Raw genomic sequence first — 23,911 nt, 5'->3', positions numbered from 1 at the left:
TGTGAATAGACGTTTCATGTATCAAAACAAGTTAATTAATTTCAATTCAAATCCAAAATCATAAAACATACAAATCACTCTCAAGCAGTAGTGCAGAAACATGAAAAAATAATTCATGCTGAAGTTTTTTTTTAAACATAACAAAAAGTCAATAATTCCAGAGGGAAAAAGGTAAAAAACAAAAAAAAAACGCATTTCATAGTTTGAATTTGAGATTTAATTTCATAGTTTGAATTTGAGATTCAATTTCGCTGGTATGGTGAGAAAACTTTATAAGAGAGAGTATTTTTCTTCAGACTTTTTTTAAATTGATAAAAAAAAATTTGGATTTATTTTTTTCATCGTGGAAAGAGAGGTTGAGGTTTTTAATCATTGCGTTAAATTATGATTAATATCAAATATTAGCCATAATATTAAACACTCGCCTAAAAACGAATAAAAATAAAAAGTATAAAATTCTGTTTAAAGTGATGTTTGTTAAGTTTTCGATTCATAACGTTACAATTTAAACCTGTCTGAGTGTCAATATCGTAGCTTTTCTATCTTGGAAAGAACAATTTGACAATTTACTTTAAAGTCTCTGTATCCGGAATAAGGATATCTCCATCACTTTTTCTTTAAAGGGACCGTCGTAGATCTAACATGAAATCCTTAATTTCCAGTTAAAACTTCGTCAACAGTCCCTTTAAAAACATAATTTTTATTTATCAGCAACAAACGCAAAATATTTTTTAATAGGGACCGTTCACAGATATGCGGTTGGGTTCTTATAAATGTCGTCTATTAAAAAAAAGAATCATAATAGTTTATTTAGCAAACTTGCAAACGTAGAAAAGTAGAAAGAAAAAGAAAAAAATACGGACAAAACATCTGTTTTCATTATACTTAATTCTGTTTCATATAAGTTCATAAGTCTTAAAAATGCGTTTAAAGTAGTTTGTATACTAGAAACAAAGTACTTAAGTAGTTTGTGTACTGGAAACAAAGTACTAAAGTAATTTTTGTACGGGAAACAAAGTACTTAAGTAGTTTGTGTACTAGAAACAAAGTACTTAAGTAGTTTGTGTACTGGAAACAAAGTACTAAAGTAATTTTTGTACGGGAAACAAAGTACTAAAGTAGTTTGTGTACTGGAAACAATGTACTACAGTAGTTTGTGTACTGGAAACAAAGTACTAAAGTAGTTTGTGTACTGGAAACAAAGTACTAAAGTAGTTTGTGTACTGGAAACAAAGTACGTAAAGTAGTTTGTGTACGTACTGGAAACAAAGTACGTAAAGTAGTTTGTGTACTAGAAACAAAGTATTACAGTAGTTTTTGTACTAGAAACAAAGTGCTGAAGTAGTTTGCGTACTGGAAACAAAGTACGTAAAGTAGTTTGTGTACTGGAAACAAAGTACTAAAGTAGTTTGTGTACTGGAAACAAAGTACTAAAGTAATTTGTGTACTGGAAACAAAGTACTAAAGTAATTTGTGTACTGGAAACAAAGTACGTGCAATTCATAAGAAAAGATACTTAAAGAAAGTAAAGTACAACCAGTTATTTTACAAAAAATGTATCGTCAAAAAAAATATTTTTAAAAATGCAAACATTATTTAATTTGTGAACAGCTCCTTTTTAAAAAATGATATCGGGGTCAGAATATATTTTTAATGTCTTGAAATTTAGTTTAGTTTTATCTGTCCAGTAGTTTGTGGTGAAACGACTGGACCACAAGTGGAAAATTTTATACTTTCGTAGTTTCGAAAAAATGCATCGATATTGCGCAAATCTATTTCTACGTAATCGACAAAAATGTATATAAATCGTGTGATTATTGGTTCAATTATATCTTCGAATGTTTTTATCCTAAAGTTTTTTTCGGTTCACAGAGATAACCTTCAAACCTTTATCTACAAGTATGGAACAAAGACGATATTCATGTTGTTCTATCTAGAAAAATGCTACATTCTGCTGCAGCATAAATCAGCAAGTCACTTTTTTAAAGAATAAACAATTTAAAAATATCAGAAATAACAAGGATATCTTTAATTAAATCATGATTACTCTTGTTGAAGAGCTGTTAAAAAGAATAAAAAAGATTTAAATTTCATCTTAAACAATAATATCTATCGTGTTTAAACTACAATATAAAAACATTAAAATCCAAGGAAAACAACTAGTTTTATAACGTATTTATAATTGTAATGATTAAAATCGGCTCTTATAGCTTGTTGCATTAAACTATTAAAATGGATTTCTTTACAAATGACAGTTTAGCAGACTTATAGTATAAAGCGTCAGAAATAAAGCAAACTTTTTTTTTATTTTTCTTGCGTAACATGCCAATGTTACCTAATAATCCCTCTGGATCAATTAAAGGATTTATCATTAAAATATATAAAATTTCAATCTTACGTCCAATTTACTTTGTTTTGGACGTAATGTAATAATATTAGTAGTAGTACATTGTATTATACAGGGTGTCCCAATAAACACGGGAATTCAGTGACGAATTCGAGAACGTCTTTGTTAAGAATCAGCATTGAAATATTTGTGTTCAAAGGCGATAATATTATTATGTCTGCTAGAGTTTATTTTATGAAAACGGTAAAAGACTGTAAAGATGTGTATATAATGTCTCTGTAAGATGAACAGTGAAGACGGACAAGTTTAATTTGTTTTCATACTGTAATTTTTTACTAAGTACACCCTTATGCAGTCAAAACACAAACAAACAAATTGTTGACATAGCAGACGATAATCTTACGGTTTAAAGCTTTCTCAGTAGGTATCACTAAACTAAATCAAGGAATTATTTAAAACAACGATATCGAAATCGTTATTCAATTGTTTATTGGGACACCCTGTAGAATTTAGAGAACTACGTAGTTTTAATTTTGAAAAATGATTATTTTTAAATTCGATTTCTGTAAGGATGTGACTTGGTGATTTCTGTAACAGAAACAATGCATAAAATTGTGAGAATTATACACTTTTCAAAAATGACAATATCTACTGATTTAATAAAGGTTCTGGTTTAAGGGTTCTGCTATAATTCAGGCATGCCTTCCTTTAAATATAGGTTCAGTTGAAATTACAATGACAGTCCCTTTAATTTGTCAATAAACGTTTTATTTTGAAATTCTCAATTCCCCAGACAATTATCTATAGTATATAAACATATGGCCTCCCTGATGCATTTTTATTTCAGAATTCATTTCACAGTTTTGTCATGAAAACATAATTTTTTTTCTTTAATTTATTTAATATTAAATAAGTTTTGAAGATGGAAGATAAGATATATGCAATACTCAGTCACAAATCGGGAAACTTTCAGTTACATAGGATACATACAACATACACACAGGATACAGTAGGTTACTTACAGAGGATACAACATACATACAGGATATACACCATGTTCAGTGTGCAGTGTACATTTGTCAATATTCATGAGACACCATGTTCAGTGTGCAGTGTACATTTGTCAATATTCATGAGACACCATAGTCACAAATCAGGATACAGTAGGTTACTTACAGAGGATACAACATACATACAGGATACAGTAGGTTACTTACAGAGGATACAACATACATACAGGATAGAGTAGGTTACTTACAGAGGATACAACATACAGGGAGATATAGGATACAGCAATTAAGTTACATACAATACAACTTAGATACATGATAAATAAACTCTTAATTCAGAAAGTTAATGAACTGCAATGATTAATTGTATAAAAATATCACTGTTAAAAATGATACTTTGGGAATCCTAGCAAGCAGATATAACGGTTTGGTCCTTATCCCAGAGAAATGTGATTTAAGATCACAGTTTGACGTATTAAACATTTTCTTGTTGCTTTTCTCTTGAAGACTTTTTTCCTTTTTTTTCTGAACGAAAAAGTACAACATTTAATCTTCATAAGTTTAAACATTGCTAAATTATAGACCAAGATGCTTGAATTTAAATAGAAGAAACCGAATGCAACTCGCCCTATTAGCGGTTTGCTAGTTTACTAGTTTAATTGTCTTTCCTGATAAATATCGTGTTTATTAGTTTGCTAGTTTACTAGTTTACTAGTTTACTAGTTTACTAGTTTGCTAGTTTACTAGTTTGCTAGTTTACTAGTTTGCTAGTTTGCTAGTTTGCTAGTTTACTAGTTTGCTAGTTTTCTAGTTTGCTAGTTTACTAGTTTGCTAGTTTTACTAGTTTGCTAGTTTACTAGTTTGCTAGTTTACTAGTTTGCTAGTTTACTAGTTTGCTAGTTTGCTAGTTTGCTAGTTTACTAGTTTGCTAGTTTACTAGTTTGCTAGTTTGCTAGTTTGCTAGTTTACTAGCTTAATTGTGTGTGTATGTATGTTTATATGTTACCTACAGCCATGGCCAAACGGCTGGACCAAATTGGCTGACATTTTTTTTTAGGAAACCCAAGGATACATTGGGAGTAACATAGACTAAAAAACGATTTGGATACATTGGAAGAAACATAGACTAAAATACGATTTTTTTTTCTTTCAAATTTCAATTTTTTAATTCCACGGGCAACGCCAGGCATGCTTCATGCCTCATTTGACAAAATTAGAATTGCTACAGCAAAACTAAAACGTAAAGAGCTTATTACTCGCCTCAAACTCTTATTTTAAAATATTAAATCTTATACGGCAATTAAAGGGACTGTAAGAGTAATTTGAAGACTGCCCGATTCACAGCGATACCCCTAAAATCTTTATCTCAAATGTGGAAGATATTGTCGTTTTTTTAGATTAAAAAATTATTAATTCTAATAATTTCTATATGTTTTATGCAGTAGAAATGCGAATGTAATGTTAGTTGAGAAACCACTATTGAAAATAATCAGCTTTTCAAATTATAAACAATGATATCTGAGCGAAGTGCATCCTGTCTGCATCGAAATATTTTTTATTCATTGTATAATCTCTCATTCAAAACCCATCAAAATGACGTTATAGACATTATATACTTAAATATTTCAAAGATATTTTAAATGCAAAGACCAACAAAATGGTATGAAATAGTAAATAAGAAAAATCTACATTTAGTGGTTAAAAATGGAATCTAAAGTTTAACCACGACCTCTAGTTTACCGTGAACTTGAAACTAGGACCTCTAGTTTACCGTGAACTTGAAACCAGGACCTCTAGTTTACCGTGAACTTGAAACCAGGACCTCTAGTTTACCGTGAACTTGAAACCAGGACCTCTAGTTTACCGTGAACTTGAAACTAGGACCTCTAGTTTACCGTGAACTTGAAACCAGGACCTCTAGTTTACCGTGAACTTGAAACCAGGACCTCTAGTTTACCGTGAACTTGAAACCAGGACCTCTAGTTTACCGTGAACAAACTAGGACCTCTAGTTTACCGTGAACTTGAAACTAGGACTTCTAGTTTACCGTGAACTTGAATCTAGAACCTCTAGTTACCGTGAACTTGAAATAAGACGACAGTTGTCCCAGTAATCAGTTTCTTTTAATATTTGTATATTTATCAAGATATATCTGAGAATGTCGGAGAATAAAACTCCTGACACTGAGAAGTTAGGAGAGGAGAGTCTAGGGATGATGAAACGGATCAGAAGAGCTTATTCATTAATGACAATCGAACCACTCATGCTTCTTCTAGGTAACCATGTGCTTGAATTAACATTAATAGGACTGGAAGCGTAATTTAAGATAATCCTCCATGCAAAGATGGCAATGCCCGATTCACAACAGCACCCTTGAAACCTTTATTAATAACGTGAAAGATATTTCGTTTATCTAGGTGTAAACCACAATCGAAAGTAATCAGTTTTCAAACATTTGAACATTGACAAATAATTCATAATTGATCAGACAAATCTTTTAAGGGTATGGTTGTTAATCGTTGCCATCTTTGCATATGTAGGGTCACTTAATTTACGCGTTCACACCCTTTAACAACGAGATGTTATTAACCTAAGCTAGTTTAGATACTTATCAAGTGCATTCTCATCCACAGTAGAGAATTAATTGAATTGTTCATATCTTGAACAGCTGCTCTTTCCTAATATTCATTAAATCTGACCTCTTGGGCCAAATTTAATGAATAGCTAGAAGTAGTTGAACTGCATAGACAAAGCTGATCTGACGGAGAAAATAAGGTGTTAAATTTATTCTACGTAGTTCAATTACTTCTTATTATTTATCTTTTAAGTTTGAATTGTTGTCTTGGAATTTGTTATTTGGCAGGTTATAGAAGAAATACTTTCTAAACTGTTACAGGGACATTTTGAGTTTTAAATAGTGGAGACAGCAATCAATCCAAAGTTTTTTAGCTATGTAATCTCAACTAAAAAAGTTAGAGAGGGTTAAATTTTCAATATTTATTTTAGGAGTAGCCTCCAATATGATAAACGTTCCACAGGTATAGATTCAGTTCTTTAATAATTATTTGACATATATTACAACAAAAAACTTTATAAAGAGATGATGATGTCGTCTTTCTAAGAATGATCAGCTGACATTGACCGAATTGGAAAAATTTAAGGGTTATATTGTTTTCTGACACGACCAACTTATGATTATCACAGATCCGATAGTTTTTTTGGTTAATTTTTAACATTTAATTTTTTTGTTAGATTTTTCTTCTTCTGTCATAGTTACATAATTGACGTTGATGAATAGTAAATACAGTGAGAACCAGAAAACTGTGGAATAGGAAGACGATCATAGACTCTACACAATTAAGATTACTTAAAATATCTTTCTATTCCATAGTTTCATGGTTCTCTCTCTTTAATTTGATTTTTTTCAGGAGCAAATGCTTCTTTACAAGATCTGCTCAGAATCTCAGTTTAATGTTACCGATGAATACTGCCGCCACTTTGAGGCAATTTTAATATCGTTTTTTTGCATCAAAATTAAATTTTCAGAGATTACTCAAGAAAGGTCGTTGGTATAATGTTTCTAACAACCGTACGGGAGTACAGTTTTGCCGACTTTCCCAACCCAGAGATGGAAGTTTATAAATGATCGAGAAGTTCTACAAAGTTAAACAAAGTGTTTATGGTTAAACTCCAAAAGCAATGGTCTTAGTCACAAACTCTGATTTTTTTATCTCTATATCTTTGCAACCTACTGCACGTAGGCCTAAGAAATGACGATGAATTCTGTTTGATCGATATTATCTAATTTTAAAATATCAAAGGTTAACAAAATCGGGTTGCAAATATTTAAAAATTATTAAATTTGAATTTGTGGCAAAGACTTAACTCCGTTATCGAATCTTATAATAAGTTCTTGAGGCACCATGAGTTGGTTCTAAAGTTTAGTGCGAAATTTTGTTTATCTTAAACCACAATCGGTTTAACCTTAGATGTTTAACAACTCATTTGAAAGTTTATGCAGTTGATATTATAAAGAAACTAAAATTTCCTTTTTTTCTACTGATAGTGTAAACCTTTGATATTTAAAATTTATAATATTTGATCTAACAGAACTTTATAGTTTTAAATATCTAGGGGCTACGATATCGGGGATTGGAAAGATAAAGGGATTAAAAATCAGAGTTTGGGGCAAGAACTCAGTTTCTTTAAGTGCTGTACCAACACGTTTCTTTTTAGGAAAATTGAAACCGGTTTTAACTAAACCTGAATCTCATTTTTAAATTTCCTACTCAGTATACTTAGTCTAAAAAAACAAGTCAATTTATTGTGTGCATTACATAAATGAGCAAATTTAATGTTATTAAAGACAAAAGTTAATTAAATTATCCTCCTTAAGCCCTTTATCTACGTTCAGCTTAATCAATAAGAAGACAGACGAATTAAAATTTAATTAATTGTCAATATTTATGAGACACCATGTTCAGTGTGCAGTGTACATTTGTCAATATTCATGAGACACCATGTTCAGTGTGCAGTGTACATTTGTCAATATTCATGAGACACTATGTTCAGTGTGCAGTGTACATTTGTCAATATTCATGAGACACCATGTTCAGTGTGCAGTGTACATTTGTCAATATTCATGAGACACCATGTTCAGTGTGCAGTGTACAATTGTCAATATTCATGAGACACCATGTTCAGTGTGCAGTGTACATTTGTCAATATTCATGAGACACCATGTTCAGTGTGTATGTTCAGTGTGCAGTGTACATTTCTCAATATTCATGAGACACAATGTTCAGTGTGAAGTGTACTTTTGTCAATATTCATGAGACACTATGTTCAGTGTGCAGTGTACATTTCTCAATATTCATGAGACACCATGTTCAGTGTGAAGTGTACTTTTGTCAATATTCATGAGACACTATGTTCAGTGTGCAGTGTACATTTGTCAATATTCATGAGACACCATGTTCAGTGTGCAGTGTACATTTCTCAATATTCATGAGACACTATGTTCAGTGTGAAGTGTACTTTTGTCAATATTCATGAGACACCATGTTCAGTGTGAATTGTACATTTTTCTCTTGTATGTAAGCTGAAGTTAATCTTTTGTAAAGTTCTCATCACTTTTCTTTGAAAAGTTTTCATGAAAAATAAAGTTCTTTCTCATCAGTTTCGGAACCTTTTATGTAATACAATGAATTGACTCTATTACTTTAAAGGGAGTGTTCGCGAATAATGAAAGGGGTCATAGGCTTACGTCGAAAAATTATTGATGGTGATCGCTACTAATCTAACTTATTTCTGTCGCGTCCATTAGGGATAATTGTTTAAATCGACTTATACCTAAGAACATAGCGTCCATACAAATTCAGAAAGTTGCAACATTCGACTCGGATCGCAGAAAAATCAATCTAATTCCAAACAAATCATTCAGATATTATAACAACCTATAATCAGCGATAATTGTAAAAATAACTCCCGGATCATAAAAAAAGATAAAAAATTATTATGAAATATCAATTATATACGAATGCGCCGAAGAGTTATCGATGATTATTGGTTGTAATATCTATATTATTTGTTTTTTTTACGATCATAGTTGAATTATGCAACCTTTTGAATTTGTACGGACGCTACGTTCTTTGGTATGAGTCGTTTTTAACAATTTTCTCCTATAGACGCAACAGATAGAAGTAAAATTAGTAGCGATTACCATCGATGATTATTCAACAGACTACCGGCTAATCAACCATTTTAGATTAAAGGAATGTCAACAAAACTTAAGCAACCAACATGTAGAGAAGGCAATGCCCGATTCACAGTGTTACCCTTAAAAGCTTTGCGTGATCAACTATGAAATAGATATTAATGTGTTTAATTTTGAGAACTAATTATTTTCAAATGCGGTTTCTCTACAAAAGTGACTTTGGCATTTCTACTGCAGGAAAACCTATAGAAATAGTCAACACTTTCAAATCTGGAAAAACAACAATATCTTGCTCCTTATTGAACAGATAAAATTTTCAAGGGTATCGTTGTGAATTGGGTATTGCTACATGTTCATAAAGGGTCGCATAATACTACGCTTTCAGTTCCTTTTATCCTAAAATGTTTTACTTATTTAATAAAATGCAAAAAAACGGAAATTAATGATATTTAAATTGTCGAATGAGTCCAGGAGCACAAAAACGAAAGTACTTATAATGAAATTGAGAGTGAGGTGAGACATTTTTTAAATTGAATTTTTTGCCGAAAATCGAAATTCTTGGTTTTTCTGTTGCTTTATTGTTGATCGAACTCCACGCTCAATATAAGACCAAAACAAATGATTTTTCGTATTACCAATTTAAAAAGATTAGAGGTATGAAAGCGTTTAAAATATATAGAAATAAGTTTAAGGTTTAAAAATTCAAAACTTAAAACCAAAACTATTATATGAAACCGCAATTGATAGGAAAATATATATAAGACATTTACGAGAATCCGGCTTTTTTTCAAAAACGTGACTGTTATATACTTTATACTCATATATATAAATAATCTCAAGGAATAATAATTGTCTTAAACCATTCTTTAAAAAGAGAATCTTTGCAAATAATCGTTTTGCGTATCATACGATCTGATCGTTCGTTTCCTTTTTTCCCTCTGACTGACCCTTTTTTCTTGTTGTTCTTAACATTTGTCAATTTTTTAATTTTAATGGTTATTATATCGTTAGAACTGACGAGAGTCAGCCTAGACCGAAAAATATTTTCAATAAAATTTACTTTGTTAACTGTATGAGGTTTGGTCCATCATCAACACCAAATTTTAAATGTGTCTGGCCAATCTGACACTCATTAGCATCTTTGAATTATAAAATTGACTTAATGTGTTCCTAATTTAAAATAAGGCAACAATTACTTTAGACCGTATTTTTCAGGTTGTATATTTCAATAATATCATCACTTACGCTGAATATTTCCTCCCAGTGATAATCAGTTTCTATATTGGGAGCTGGAGTGATATATTTGGAAGAAAAGGATTTATTGCTCTGTGCGTAGCAGCAAAGGTAATCTATTTACATGCATTTTATAAAACAAATAATATATTTTTATTTTATATCCCTTTATGGACAATAGCACTTTTTTCAGTGGCTAAATTTTAAAGAACCATCTCCACTTGACCCCAAATCGCTTTAGGTCTTATAAATTTTTTCTATTTGTATAACACAGAAAAATCGATAAAAATTGATATTAAAATTTAATTCTACTGTAGTTTTGGGTGTTCCAAACTAGATAGTCCTTTCCAAACTAGATAAAGTCCTTTTCCAAACTAGATAGTCCTTTTCCAAACTAGATTTTGTCCTTTTCCAAACTAGATATAGTCCTTTTCCTAACTTGATAGTCCTTTCCAAACTAGATATAGTCCTTTTCCAAACTATATAGTGCTTTCCAAACTAGATAGTCCTTTTCCAAACTAGATAATCCTTTTCCTAACTATATAGTCCTTTTCCTAACTAGATATAGTCCTATTCCTAACTAGATAGTCCTTTTCCAAACTATATATAGTCCTTTTCCTAACTAGATATAGTCCTTTTCCTAACTAGATAGTCCTTTTCCAAAATAGATATAATCATTTTCCAAACTAGATATAGTCCTTTTCCTAACTAGATATAGTCCTTTTCCAAACTAGATAATCCTTTTCCTAACTATATAGTCCTTTTCCTAACTAGATATAGTCCTTTTCCTAACTAGATAGTCCTTTTCCAAACTAGATATAGTCCTTTTCCAAACTAGATAGTCCTTTTCCAAAATAGATATAGTCATTTTCCAAACTGGATATAGTCCTTTTCCTAACTAGATATAGTCCTTTTCCTAACTAGATAGTCCTTTTCCTAACTAGATATAGTCCTTTTCCTAACTAGATATTCCTTTTCCAAAATAGATATAGTCATTTTCCAAACTAGATATAGTCCTTTTCCTAACTTGATAGTCCTTTTCTTAACTAGATATAGTCCTTTTCGCCCATAATGAGAATATTCTAGGGTTTATGGGGGAGAGAAGAGTGAGGAGGGTGAAATTGTTTAATCATTAAGTAATCAATTAAGTAAATATTTTCTATTTTAAATATTTTAATTCAGACATTGGCCGCATTTTTCAATCTTCTCAACGCCATATTTCTCAGCTCATGGAACAGGTATCTCCATTTTTCTATTTTAAAACGTGTTTTATTGTGACCAGACCAAGCTTATAGGGCTTCGTTGTGAATCGAACATACCACTTAAAATGGAGATTCACTCGAAATTATCAAGAATTTAAAAAAGTCAAGGTGAAAGAAATTTTTTATGAAAACAAACTTAAAAGAATATGAATAATATATATCTAGACTTGTTAAGAATGTACCGCGTGAACCAGAAAACTCTAGAATAGGAAGACGCCATTATGATGTTGTTACAAAGCAAATAGTTGGACAAGTAACTTAGCAATTTTACTTATTTCCACTGCACAATTGTAATGTCTCGTGTTCAATGGGCTATTTAACGTCATAACTAAAATCTAAAAGTCGTCTTTCATTCCAGAGTTTTCTGGTTCTCCCTGTTTATGAAAATACTTTGGAATACTTTGGAATAAATGAATTGAGCCTGTGCAACAAACTTTAATTTGTTAGTCCCTATATCTTTGCAACATAAACTTTTGATATTCCAAACTGAGACTATTTAATCTATTTAATCTACGACATCGTGTTCAAAACAAATATTTATGTAGAAAATCTGAATTTGGGGCAAAGACTAATTTATCTTTACATCAACAGTTAATAGGAAACCTTGAACTAGTGAATTGAGTTTAAATCATATTACACGAGCGTAACTAATACATTTAAATCCTGCACTAATGAAACTGTCTTAAAGGGACTGTATGCGAAAATTTCAGGTGACCTTTCTTTTTTACTGTGGTGTGCCTGATTCACAACGGTACGGGCGTCGATAACGTAGAATATACTTATTTTTGATAGAGGGTTACCCACAAAGGATGAGACTTTAATAAAGACGACGGATTTTATTCGGTCTGTTTCTTTATATTCATTATTCCATGCAACTATATTTTTGCTAAATCATATAAAACGCTATCAAAAGACTATAATAATTAACCTTTGAATCGTTATATTTTGAGAGTTTTAGGTCGTCTTTACATTGTCATCCTTTTTGGGTAACTCGGTAAAAGAAACTAGAGTTCCAGCCATAAAAATAAGAATATCTACGTATCATTGATCAGACAATTTACAGGGTACCGTTGTAAATCGGATATACCACTCTTTAAATGATGGGTCACTTGATATTACGACTGCAGTCCACTCCTGTATGTCAAGTCCATTACCGCCTGATCCAATTAGGGTTTAGCCATGTGTTTGGTGTCTATTCTGTACCAATAGAAATTGCATCTCTCTATCTTTCTATCTAGCTCATTATCCCATTAGAGATAAATCCTTATATTGGCGCTATAACAGTAAATGTTTACTTCTACTGAAACTTCCTTTAAAGGTCCAATAGTTTAATCCTATTAAATGGTGTTAGGTAATTTCCTAAAGATTTTTTTCCAAGGGCGACTTCCCATGTGGCAACTTCCCAAATGTACAATTTCCAAAGCGGCAACTTCCCAAAGGTTAGGTTAGGCCCTCTGATGCGCCGCAGGCTGCAATTGGGGGCCGAGCGCTGCGGCTCGGATGGGCTATGGGGCTGAGCGCTGAGGCCAGAACAGGCTTAGAGGCCGAGCGCTGCGGCTTGGACAGATTTGGATAGTTGCCGCTTGGGAAATTGCACATTTGGAAAGTTGCTACTTGGGAAAATACCCTTGGGAAGTTGCCACTTAGGAAAACCCCTTTGGGAAAGTACCTAACATTCTATAAAATGTACACTGTACAGGTGGATATGGCTGGGTACAGTAGTTGCAGTAAAGAATTTATCTGGCGGATATCTTGTATTTATCATGGTTACATACAGTTTTATATCAGACAACTGTACTCCGGAGGATAGAACTCTTAGGATGGGAATTCTTAACTTTTCCTGGGCTGTCAGGTAGCTTCATAATCTCAACCTTCTGCTGGGGGTTCAGGTAGCTTCATACTCTCAACCCTTCTCCTGGGGGTTTGGGTAGCCTCATACTCTCAACCTTTTCCTGAGGGTTTGGGTAGCTTTACACTCTCAACCACCTCCTGAGGGTTTGGGTAGCTTTATACTCTCAACCTTCGCCTGAGGTTCAGGTAGCTTTATACTCTCAACCTTCTCCTGAGGTTCAGGTAGCTTTATACTCTCAACCTTCTCCTAGGGGTTCAGGTAGCTTTATACTCTCAACCTTTTCCTGGGGGTTTGGGTAGCTTTATACTCTCAACCTTCTCCTAGGGGTTCAGGTAACTTTATACTCTCAACCTTCTCCTGGGGGTTTGGGTAGCTTTATACTCTCAACCTTCTCCTGAGGGTTTGGGTATTTTTATACTCTCAACCCTTCTCCTGGGGGTTCAGGTAGCTTCATACTCTCAACCTTCTCCTGGGGGTTTGGGTAGCTTTATACTCTCAACCTTCTCCTAGGAGTTCAGGTAGCTTTATACGCTCAACCTTCTCATAGGGGTTCAGGTAGCTTCATACTCTCAACCTTCTCCTGGGGGTTTGGGTAGCTTTATACTCTCAACCTTCTCCTGAGGGTTTGGGTAGCTTCATACTCTCAACCCTTCTCCTGGAGGTTCAGGTAGCTTCATATTCTCAACTCTTCTCCTAGGGGTTCAATTAGCTTTATATTCTCAACCCAACTCCTGGGAGTTCAGGTAGCTTCATATTCTCAACCCTTCTCCTGGAGGTTCAGGTAGCTTCATACTCTGAACCTTCTTCTAGGGGTTCAGGTAGTTTCATACTCTCAACCTTCTCCTAGGGGTTCAGGTAGCTTCATACTCTGTACCTTCTCCTAGGGTTCCAGATAGTTTCATACTCTCAACCCTTCTCCTAGGGGTTCAGGTAGCTTAATACTCTGAACCTTCTTCTAGGGGTTCAGGTAGTTTCATACTCTCAACCTTCTCCTAGGGGTTCAGGTAGCTTAATACTCAGAACCTTCTCCTAGGAGTTCAGGTAGTTTCATACTCTCAACCTTCTCCTAGGGGTTCAGGTAGCTTCATACTCTCAACCTTCTTCTGGGGGTTCAGGTAGCTTCATACTCTCAACCCTTCTCCTGAAGATTCTGGTAGTTTTATACTCTCAACCCTTCTCCTGAAGATTCATGTAGCTTTATACTCTCAACCCTTCTCCTAGGGGTTCAGGTAGTTTTATACTCTCAACCCTTCTCCTGAAGATTCAGGTAGCTAAATAAAATTATTGTTTTTTTTTACCAATTTAGAGTTCATAACTCTTTTAGCTTTTTGGTAAATTTTATGGCTATTTTAGAATGTTTTGGGTTTCATACCCGGAAAGAATAGTTGGTCTGCCTTTCCTCATTTTACTTTATTATTTCTTACAATTTAGTCAAAATATGCTCTGAGTAATATTCTTATCACAAATTAGTCACAATCATTATGCTATGATTCATTTTCTTAGTTTTATTTTTTAAAACTTGATATTTTTCAGCAAACCAATAGCATCAGGAGTTGGTGGACTACTATACAGCAATGGAGGGTTTGTCTGTGTTTTTGCAGCTAGCCTACTCTTATTCATACTCGGAGCTTTATTTGGGATTATTAAACTTTATAATTTCAAGGTACAGTGGTTTACATAACAAAGTTTACTCTTTTTCATTCTCAGAACTTTATTTGGGATTATAACAATATAATTTTATTGTACATTGGTTCCCATAATTGGAATCTAACGCAAATATTACTTAGATAGTTTCAGATAATTTTAATTTTTGTAAAACAAAAAATCACCACTGAATTTATATACACTCTGGGATCCTATAAGATCAAAAAAATATATTTGGTTTTGGTAAAAAATTCTTATTTACAATACACACTGATAACTTGGTCTCTGCTTATCAGTTAGATACAGGGGTCCATATAATTCCCAAAATATCTGATTTTCTCGATCCCAAAACAATTTTTTGCCCCCAACTTTAAAAAAAATGCCCCCAATTGTAAAAAAATGCCCTCATTAAAAAAACATTTTCAAATTCCACTAACACATTTTCCCCCATTTGCCCCCAATTATAAAAAAATGCCCCCAATTACAAAATACTTTCAAATTCCACTATAACATTTGCCCCCAAATTAAAAAATAAATGCCCCCAATTTCAAAAAACATTTTTAAATTCCACTGACACATTTGCCCCCAATTTAAAAAAATGCCCCCAATTAAAATAAAATTTCAAATTCCACTTACACATTTGCACCCATTTGCCCCCAATTATTAAAAAAAATGCCCACAATTACAAAAAATTCCCCCAATTAAAAAACATTTTCAAATTCCACTAACACATTTGCCCCCAATTTAAAATAAATGCCCCCAATTAAATAAAAATGCCCCGATTTTTTAAAGTTACCATTTAAAAAAAATTTGCCCCCATTTAAAAAATTTGCCCCCATTTCTTTCAAATTTGTCAATCCCAAATGGGGTTGAAAAAGGAATTATATGGACCCCTGAGATGAGATTTAAAAAGCTTAAACCCGAGTAAAACCCGGTCTTAGCGTCTGCTTAGACCCAAGTAAAACTTAAGTCAAGACCCGGGTTTTAGATGGCCTTGAGTTTAGTAAGAACCAACCATCTTGGGTTTTTCTCTCTTTAAGGCTCGTGTCTTCAATAGCTGATAATTGTAAATTTCATAAAATCTTTAATATTTGTACATTTAAAATCTCGGGAATTATTTGTGGTGTCAAATTTTATTAAACTTATGCATACTATGAAAATAATATATCATCATAAAGTTTGAATTTTCGAAATTTACATCTCCTTGTCACAGCTGATCTGACGGCATTCTGTCTGCTACAGAGAGAAAGCTTGCAAAACAGTCTTTCATTGGTCGAATCAGAACCAATCCTGACTTGGGTTCTATCTAAGCCCGAGTTTGGGTTTTAGTCGGGTTTAAGCTTTTAAAATCTCAACTCTGGTTGGATACATTTCTTTGCAACTCAATGCCGTAGAAAGAATCCATGTTTGAAATATCAAAGGTTTACACGGTCAGGTCGAAAAAATATAGAAAATCAGAGTTGGTTATACACAGACTCAATTCCTTTTAGCCAATGAGGTGACACCAAGTGTACTGCACCTGGAGTTTAGGTGTTTCTTTGTTTAACGAAAATAATAACTCTCTGGCCTTTAGAAACATCTTAATAATGGAAAATTTTAATTAAGTTTCTTATCCCCAACCAACAGGGATAATAAGTATATTTTCTAATTACTGGAAAATCTCCTTAAATAGGTCACTGCGTCATCTTTTTATTTCTCCAAATAATATATTTTCTTAACAAGGTCCTTGTTAAAAGTCTGCAGTGAGTCTGAACTTTAGCCTTTTTTGTTTTTGCCTTTAAAACATTTTTTGTTGGTCTATACGTTTTAAAGATTTAACTTCACGGTTTCTAACACTATTTTTGACAGATTTTTAATGAGAAATCAAAATATAACTTAAATATTTCGAACATAACAGGATATAAATTGTTGCAGTTAGTTTTACGCGGGCGTTGCCAATACTATTTTTAAACCGTCCAATACTCTGAAGGAGATATCCTTGGGATTTTAAATATTTCTAAATGGTATTGCAGTTTGGCCAAATAAAAATAATATACAGTCATTCATATTACGACGCTCCTATTTATTTATTTGATTAATAAATAATTAATAATATATAACATTTTTGTTTTGTTTTATCAAAATGACACGTTTTAAATGATATATCCTATTTTATTTATGGATGTTCAATCCTCGGATTTTTATATTCACAGCAAACCAAGATTTTCCCGGTCTCAAACCTAAATCTAGCAGTATTTTACAATTCAATTATTTAAACATAAGCTAGAAACAAGGGCGTTGCATTTTTAAAATGTATGTTCCTAGGGCTACAAAAAAGTATAAGTAATTTGGTGAGTTAAAATCAAAGCCCAAGGCTGTCTAAAAGTTTGATGAAGAACTTTCAGAGTTCTCTAATCACTATTTGTCTATTCATTTATTGATTAATTTGAACTATATTTTTGTTCTAGGAAAAGATATCTCGGACGGGACGTATATCATGCTCAAAGATATTTACTCCGCGGCATATTGGAGACGCTGTGAAAACTACTTTTAAAAAACGACCAAACAACAAGGTACAGTACGCCACAATAAACATGGGCATTGAGAGACAGCTTTTTATTTTTACCTTCACAAAATTGATGAAGATATTGAGAAAGATGTGATCCCTTCCTTGGAGCTATAGTTTTTCCTTTGAAATGAATCCCTGTGCGAAAATTCCGGGTTAATAAATATTAAATTTTGTATCCTTCTCTTAACTGATTTTTTTAGAAATCAAAACTGAGATAGAAAGTTGTCTTCGTTCAATAAATCTAAACGACAACCACTATTTATTATATTTTGCTTTCTAATGAGAGATGATCCTGTTAAAATAAACATATTCTTAAATGTGCAGTTCTTCTTAATCTTGATTTGGGTTTTAATCTTGCCACTCCAATCTTTTAAATTAAACTATTAAGATATATTAAAATTTTTGGAGAATGTATATCTTAATGAAAATAATGATTTTTTAGAGGATGTATATCTTAATGTTAATAATGATTTTTTAGAGGATGTATATCTTAATGTTAATAATGATTTTTTAGAGGATGTATATCTTAATGTTAATAATGATTTCTTAGAGGATGTATATCTGAGTGTTAATAATGATTTTTTAAAGGATGTATATATTAATGTTAATAATGATTTTTTAAAGGATGTATATCTTAATGTTAATAATGAATTTTAGAAGATGTATATCTTAATGTTAATAATGATTTTTTAGAGGATGTATATCTTAATGTTAATAATGAATTTTAGAGGATGTATATCTTAATGTTGATAATGATTTTTTAGAGGATGTATATATTAATGTTAATAATGATTTTTTAAAGGATGTATATCTTAATGTTAATAATGAATTTTAGAAGATGTATATCTTAATGTTAATAATGATTTTTTAGAGGATGTATATCTTAATGTTAATAATGAATTTTAGAGGATGTATATCTTAATGTTGATAATGATTTTTTAGAGGATGTATATCTTAATGTTAATAATGATTTTTTAGAGGATGTATATCTTAGTGTTGATAATGATATTTTAGAGGATGTATATCTTAAGGTTGATAATGATTTTTTAAAGGATGTATATCTTAAGGTTGATAATGATATTTTAGAGGATGTATATCATAAGGTTGATAATGATTTTTTAAAGGATGTATATCTTAATGATAATAATGATATTTCAGAGGATGTATATCTTAATGTTAATAATGATTTTTTAAAGGATGTATATCTTAATGTTAATAATGAATTTTAGAGGATGTATATCTTAATACTGATAAAGATTTTTTAGAGGATGTATTTCTTAATGTTGATAATAATTTTTTAGAGGATGTATATCTTAATGTTGATAATGATAATTATTTAGAGGATGTATATCTTAATGTTGATAATGATTATTTAGAGGATGTATATCTTAATGTTGATAATGATGATGCTAGTCCTGGTAATATCATTCCTGGGCGAGCATAGTTTTCAGGTAATGAATTACTGTCAACTCTGACCGTTTTTTTTTTGTAAAGATAATTTGAACCTTAATCAACAGATCCCAAAGGCAGGAACTAGATTTAATGAAAAGCAAAATGTAGCTGACCCTCGCTGACGCAGTTCAGCCACTTTTCTTGTGAACCGGTTTAAGTTGAAGAGAAGTGATTGAACCACGTACGTTTGAGCACTTCAACCATGTCTCCCTATTCATGAAACATAGGCCTAGGTAGAACAGTGTTAGGCTAATCCGCTAGGAAATAGGGCTCCATGAAGGACGGTTTAGATCGCATTCTCTTCATAAAAACATTAACTAGAATTGTGTTTTTGTACATATTTTACAAGAGATTTTAGGAGAGCTTATGAATTAGTATCAAGGCAATAATAAAGCATGCAAGCAAGGGTTTAAACTTTCCTGTGTAGAGCAAGAGGTCCGCGCATGTCATAAAACATTATCCCATGTTGTAAGAAATAAACTAATTTTAAGCTTTTTTAATACATCAAACTCTCCACCTTTCATTTCTTATTTTTAGTCTTATTTTTATATTTAGCTTATGTACACAAAACGATATTTTGAGTGGAATGGAAGCGATTATATCTGGTTTGATACAACACGATCTCTCATCAGTAGCTTTGGTCTAATCCTTCTCCTACCTCTGTTTAAACACTTTAACCTTCATGATACTGTTATCATTATCATAGCTACACTCTCATCTATCAGTGGAGCTCTCGTCAAAGCATTCTCACAAGGGGTAATTATCATAATAATAATAATAATAATAATAATAATAATAATAATATAAAACAAAGTTCATGAAATAAAATTTATATTGTAATTATTTGTAATTACTAGAAAGGATGGATGTTCTATATATCAGCAGCATTAGAAATTGTAAGCTCTCTACATGGCCCTCCGATCAGGTCACATTGATTTAACGGTTCGGTGCTTTTCCCGTCAATAATAGACCAATTAAACATAAATATTTCGTTATTCTTGTATCTGGTTTTGTCGGCGAATACTTTTAAACGAAAAAGAGTTTTTAAGATTGTTTGATTAAAAACTTGAACGGGGATTGGATTGAAAATAAAGAAACCAAACTCATCTAAGCCTGGTTTCTTTTTTAAACGGTTTTAGACCTCATGAACAACATGGCACACAATTGATGTATTGATCTGGTTAAAAATATTATTGATCAATTCATTTTTTTGATCATTTGAACACAATTCATCTGATTGATCAATTAATCTTGTTGATCGATTTATTAATTCTGGTTGATCAATTCATCTTGTTGGTCGATTTATTAATTCTGGTTGAACAATTCATCTTGTTGATCAATTTATTAATCTTTAAGATTGATGAGTTCATTAAATTGATTATCATAAAATTATCAATTATTTACCTTAAGCTGAAATGTTGTGCTGTGAAGGAAACAGGAAAAATGTTTATTATTTATCTAGAGCTGAAATTTTGTGTTGTGAAGGAAACAGGGAAAATGTTTAATATTTATCTAGAGCTGAATTGTTGAGATCGATGCTCTGAAGGAATCAGTAAAAAAATTTAATATTTATCTAGAGTTAAGATGCTGAGATCTATGCTCTGAAGGAAACAGGAAAATGTTAATATTTATCTAGAGCTGAAATGTTGAGATGTTGTGCTCCAGAGGAAACAGGAAAACTGTTTAATATTTATCTAGAGCTGAAATGTCGAGATGTTGCGCTCCAGAGGAAACAGGAAAAATGTTTAATATTTATCTAGAGCTAAAATGTTGAGTTGTTGCGCTCCAGAGGAAACAGGAAAAATGTTTAATATTTATCTAGAGCTAAAATGTTGAGTTGTTGCGCTCCAGAGGAAACAGGAAAAATGTTTATTATTTATCTAGAGCTAAAATGTTGAGATGTTGTGCTCCAGAGGAAACAGGAAAAATGTTTAATATTTATCTAGAGCTGAAATGGTGAAATGCTGTGCTCCAGAGGAAACAGGAAAAATGTTTAATGTTTATCTAGAGCTGAAATGTTGAGATGTTGCGCTCCAGAGGAAACAGGAAAAATGTTTGCAATGCTCTCCAGTGTCGAATCCTTAGGAACAAATATCAACAACTAAGATATTACAATTTAACTATATAATGTAAATATCTAGAATAATTTTCTTGGTTTAAAATTTCGTTTGATTTAAAAGTATATATTGATTTTTTCCAAAACATTTAGTTATATCTAAATAAGAACAAAAATAAATAAATAGAATAAAAAAAACAAGAAATCTTAACCATTTAAAGAGAAAAAAAAAACAATTTCCAATTTTACTTCACAAAATCAACTGTTCCTAACCCGAATCGATATTATTGTTTTGCTTTTTAGTTCCGATTCTAGCAACAACCATATATACTCGTCTATATGATAATATGGTTACCCATAAATGGTTTTCAGGTAGGGTTTCCGGGTATATTTTCCAGGTAGGGTTTCGGGGTAGATTTTCCAGGTAGAGTTTCCGGGTATATTTTCCAGGTAGGGTTTCGGGTATATTTTCCAGGTAGAGTTTCCGGGTAGATTTTCCAGGTAGGGTTTCCTGGTATATTTTCCAGATAGAATTTCCGGGTATATTTTCCAGGTAGGGTTTCCGGGTATATTTTCCAGGTAGGGTTTCCGGGTATATTTTCCAGGTAGGGTTTCCGGGTAGATTTTCCAGGTATGGTTTCCGGGTAGATTTTCCAGGTAGGGTTTCCGGGTATATTTTCCAGGTAAGATTTCCGGGTATATATTCCAGGTAGTGTTTTCGGGTATATTTTCCAGGTAGTGTTTCCAAGTAGGGTTTCCTTGTAGAGTTTCAAGTTATAGTTTCTTGGTAGGGCTTCCAGTTACAGTTTCCGTGCAGGGTTTTCTGGTAGATATTCTAGTTAGGGTTTCTGGTGAATTTCCGGCTAAAGCTTCCGGGCAGGGTTTCCGGTGTTTTTTTCCATGTTAGGGTGTTGGGTTCTGTTTTTCGGGTAAAGTTTCTGATCAGGGGTTTCAGGTAAAGTGTCCGGTCCCATAGGGTTACTGGGCGCAGTTTCTGGGTTTTTTTCGGGTAGGGTTTAGGGGTAGTTGTTTCCGGGTAAAGTTTTGGGATAGGGTTTCCTGGTAAGGATTCCTGGCAGGAGTTTTGGTAGTGTTTTCGAATAGGATATCCGGGTAGAGTTATATAAAACCTTTAATAAAAAATATCTCAATTTATTTGGGGGAAAAATGAAATAAACTATAACTATTTGACAATGAAAATCTTAAACTTTTTTTTAGGTTTATGCTATCTTGTGTCTACAGGGTTTCATGTAGTGGGACTCATACTTGCTCTAATTATGATAGGTAACAACTTATTTTATCTTATTTTTTGCATTTTTGGTATTATTATTATTTCTGTTGTTTTTGTTATTTTTGTTAGATTTGATATAATTTGTTTAGGTGGTTTAAGATGTAAAGAAATACCATTGGAGGATTCTCAACGTAGTTTAAAAAGGTAGAAAACTTTTATTTTAAAGATAATTAATCATCATAATTGTAAAAATTTATTCTAAAATTTCTGATTTGACCAACATTTTATTGAAAAATTATCTTGTAGTTTTAGTTCTAACCCTAACCCTGAGTAATTATCCTATAGTTCTAGTTTTGAACTATCAGAAATAATGTTTAGTTCTAGTCTGTATTTATTAATTTTGAGCCGCGTCTCAAATTCGACAAAGATCGGTTTCAATTGAGCGCCGGCTTAAATCTTGAAAAATTGAATACAATTTTAAGTTGAACCAACCATATTTGAGCCGCGTCCTAAATTTAAACCGCGGCTCAAATTCTTTAAATTTGGCCTTTTTAGTTCTAGTTCTTACCTAAACTCTGATTAATTATTATTCAGTTTTAGTTCTTACCAACATTCTTATAATTTTAGTTCTACCCTAAAACCTGAGCAATTATATTACATCTTAACCCGCCCCCTGAGTAACTATCCTGTAATGCTAACCTATACCCTGAGTAACTATCCTGTAATGCTAACCTATACCCTGAGTAACTATCCTGTAATGCTAACCTATACCCTGAGTGACTATCCTGTAATGCTAACCTATACCCTGAGTAAAAATCTAACAGTTGTTGTTTTTACCTAAGTTTCATCCCATAGCTCTTACTTAAACATGAACCTGAGTAATTATTAATCCATAATTTTGATTTATTTAATTTATTTTTTGCCTAGATTAAACTCTAATTTGCACCCGGATAACATGAAGTTTAGAGATCATAAACAAGAGATATTTCTTCAATCCTTCAGACCACTAGATTTCTAAACCGTTACACCTCATATATATATTTACATGCAGGGTGACCCAATAAGCATGGGAATTGAGAGCTGACTTACGCACTGCAAAGAAAATTTTAAAAAAATAACGCTGTATGTCTAGCGAGCTTTTCATAATGTGGTCTGTCTACCTTTCTTGTACCGAAAAATTAACGAGGATATTAGATATTAAGACATTATAAGATATATAAGATATTAAGTTGATTTATTTAATAATTGAATTTTTGAAAATTTCGCAATATCTCCGTCAATTTTGAAAATAAAATCATATTTTGAAAATCTCCAGACCAGTCGATTTCGAAATTATACAGGGTGAGTCAAAAAAAGTGTGATTAGTGGCGCCTGGTGCAAATTCGTACCTTTTTTTCAACTCTCCTGTAAGATGTTTTTTCAATATTTTTAAAACATTTTTTATTTTTTTTTTGGTATACATAAAAAATCCGTGAACCTTTTTTTTCTCAAAATCGAAAGTTTAGAAAAGCAAAAATGTGTATATAAATTGTTTCTATCAAAATCTAAAATCTATTGAAG

The 23,911-nt window shown here is 32.1% G+C and overlaps 1 protein-coding gene across 3 annotated transcripts; it reads left to right on the top strand.

Annotated features, from left to right (window-relative positions):
* The first annotated feature begins 5 nt into the window (after positions 1 to 5).
* Positions 6 to 23,612, top strand: LOC111697052 (uncharacterized). 3 transcript variants are annotated; one of them, XM_023466924.1, is made up of 18 exons: positions 6 to 171; positions 5,504 to 5,633; positions 6,364 to 6,395; positions 6,786 to 6,860; positions 9,545 to 9,586; positions 10,289 to 10,417; positions 11,489 to 11,544; positions 13,268 to 13,420; positions 14,954 to 15,083; positions 17,512 to 17,616; positions 18,989 to 19,063; positions 19,620 to 19,820; positions 19,922 to 19,989; positions 21,073 to 21,149; positions 21,424 to 21,492; positions 22,339 to 22,404; positions 22,501 to 22,555; positions 23,279 to 23,612. In XM_023466924.1, the coding sequence occupies exons 2-18, from the start codon at positions 5,516 to 5,518 to the stop codon at positions 23,367 to 23,369; spliced, it is 1,542 nt and encodes a 513-aa protein (XP_023322692.1). In that variant the 5' UTR covers positions 6 to 171; positions 5,504 to 5,515; the 3' UTR covers positions 23,370 to 23,612. The 3 variants fall into 3 exon arrangements, with proteins under 3 accessions (XP_023322692.1, XP_023322691.1, XP_023322693.1); XM_023466923.1 differs by lacking the exon at positions 6 to 171 and adding an exon at positions 3,255 to 3,356; XM_023466925.1 differs by lacking the exons at positions 6 to 171; positions 21,073 to 21,149; positions 21,424 to 21,492; ... (1 more) ...; positions 22,501 to 22,555; positions 23,279 to 23,612 and adding exons at positions 3,255 to 3,356; positions 20,701 to 21,065.
* The last annotated feature ends 299 nt before the right edge of the window (positions 23,613 to 23,911 follow it).

The sequence above is a fragment of the Eurytemora carolleeae genome, unplaced genomic scaffold (assembly GCF_000591075.1).
Source record: "Eurytemora carolleeae unplaced genomic scaffold, Eaff_2.0 scaffold274, whole genome shotgun sequence".
Lineage (NCBI taxonomy): Eukaryota > Metazoa > Arthropoda > Copepoda > Calanoida > Temoridae > Eurytemora > Eurytemora carolleeae.
This window is presented reverse-complemented; position numbering and strand designations above follow the sequence as displayed.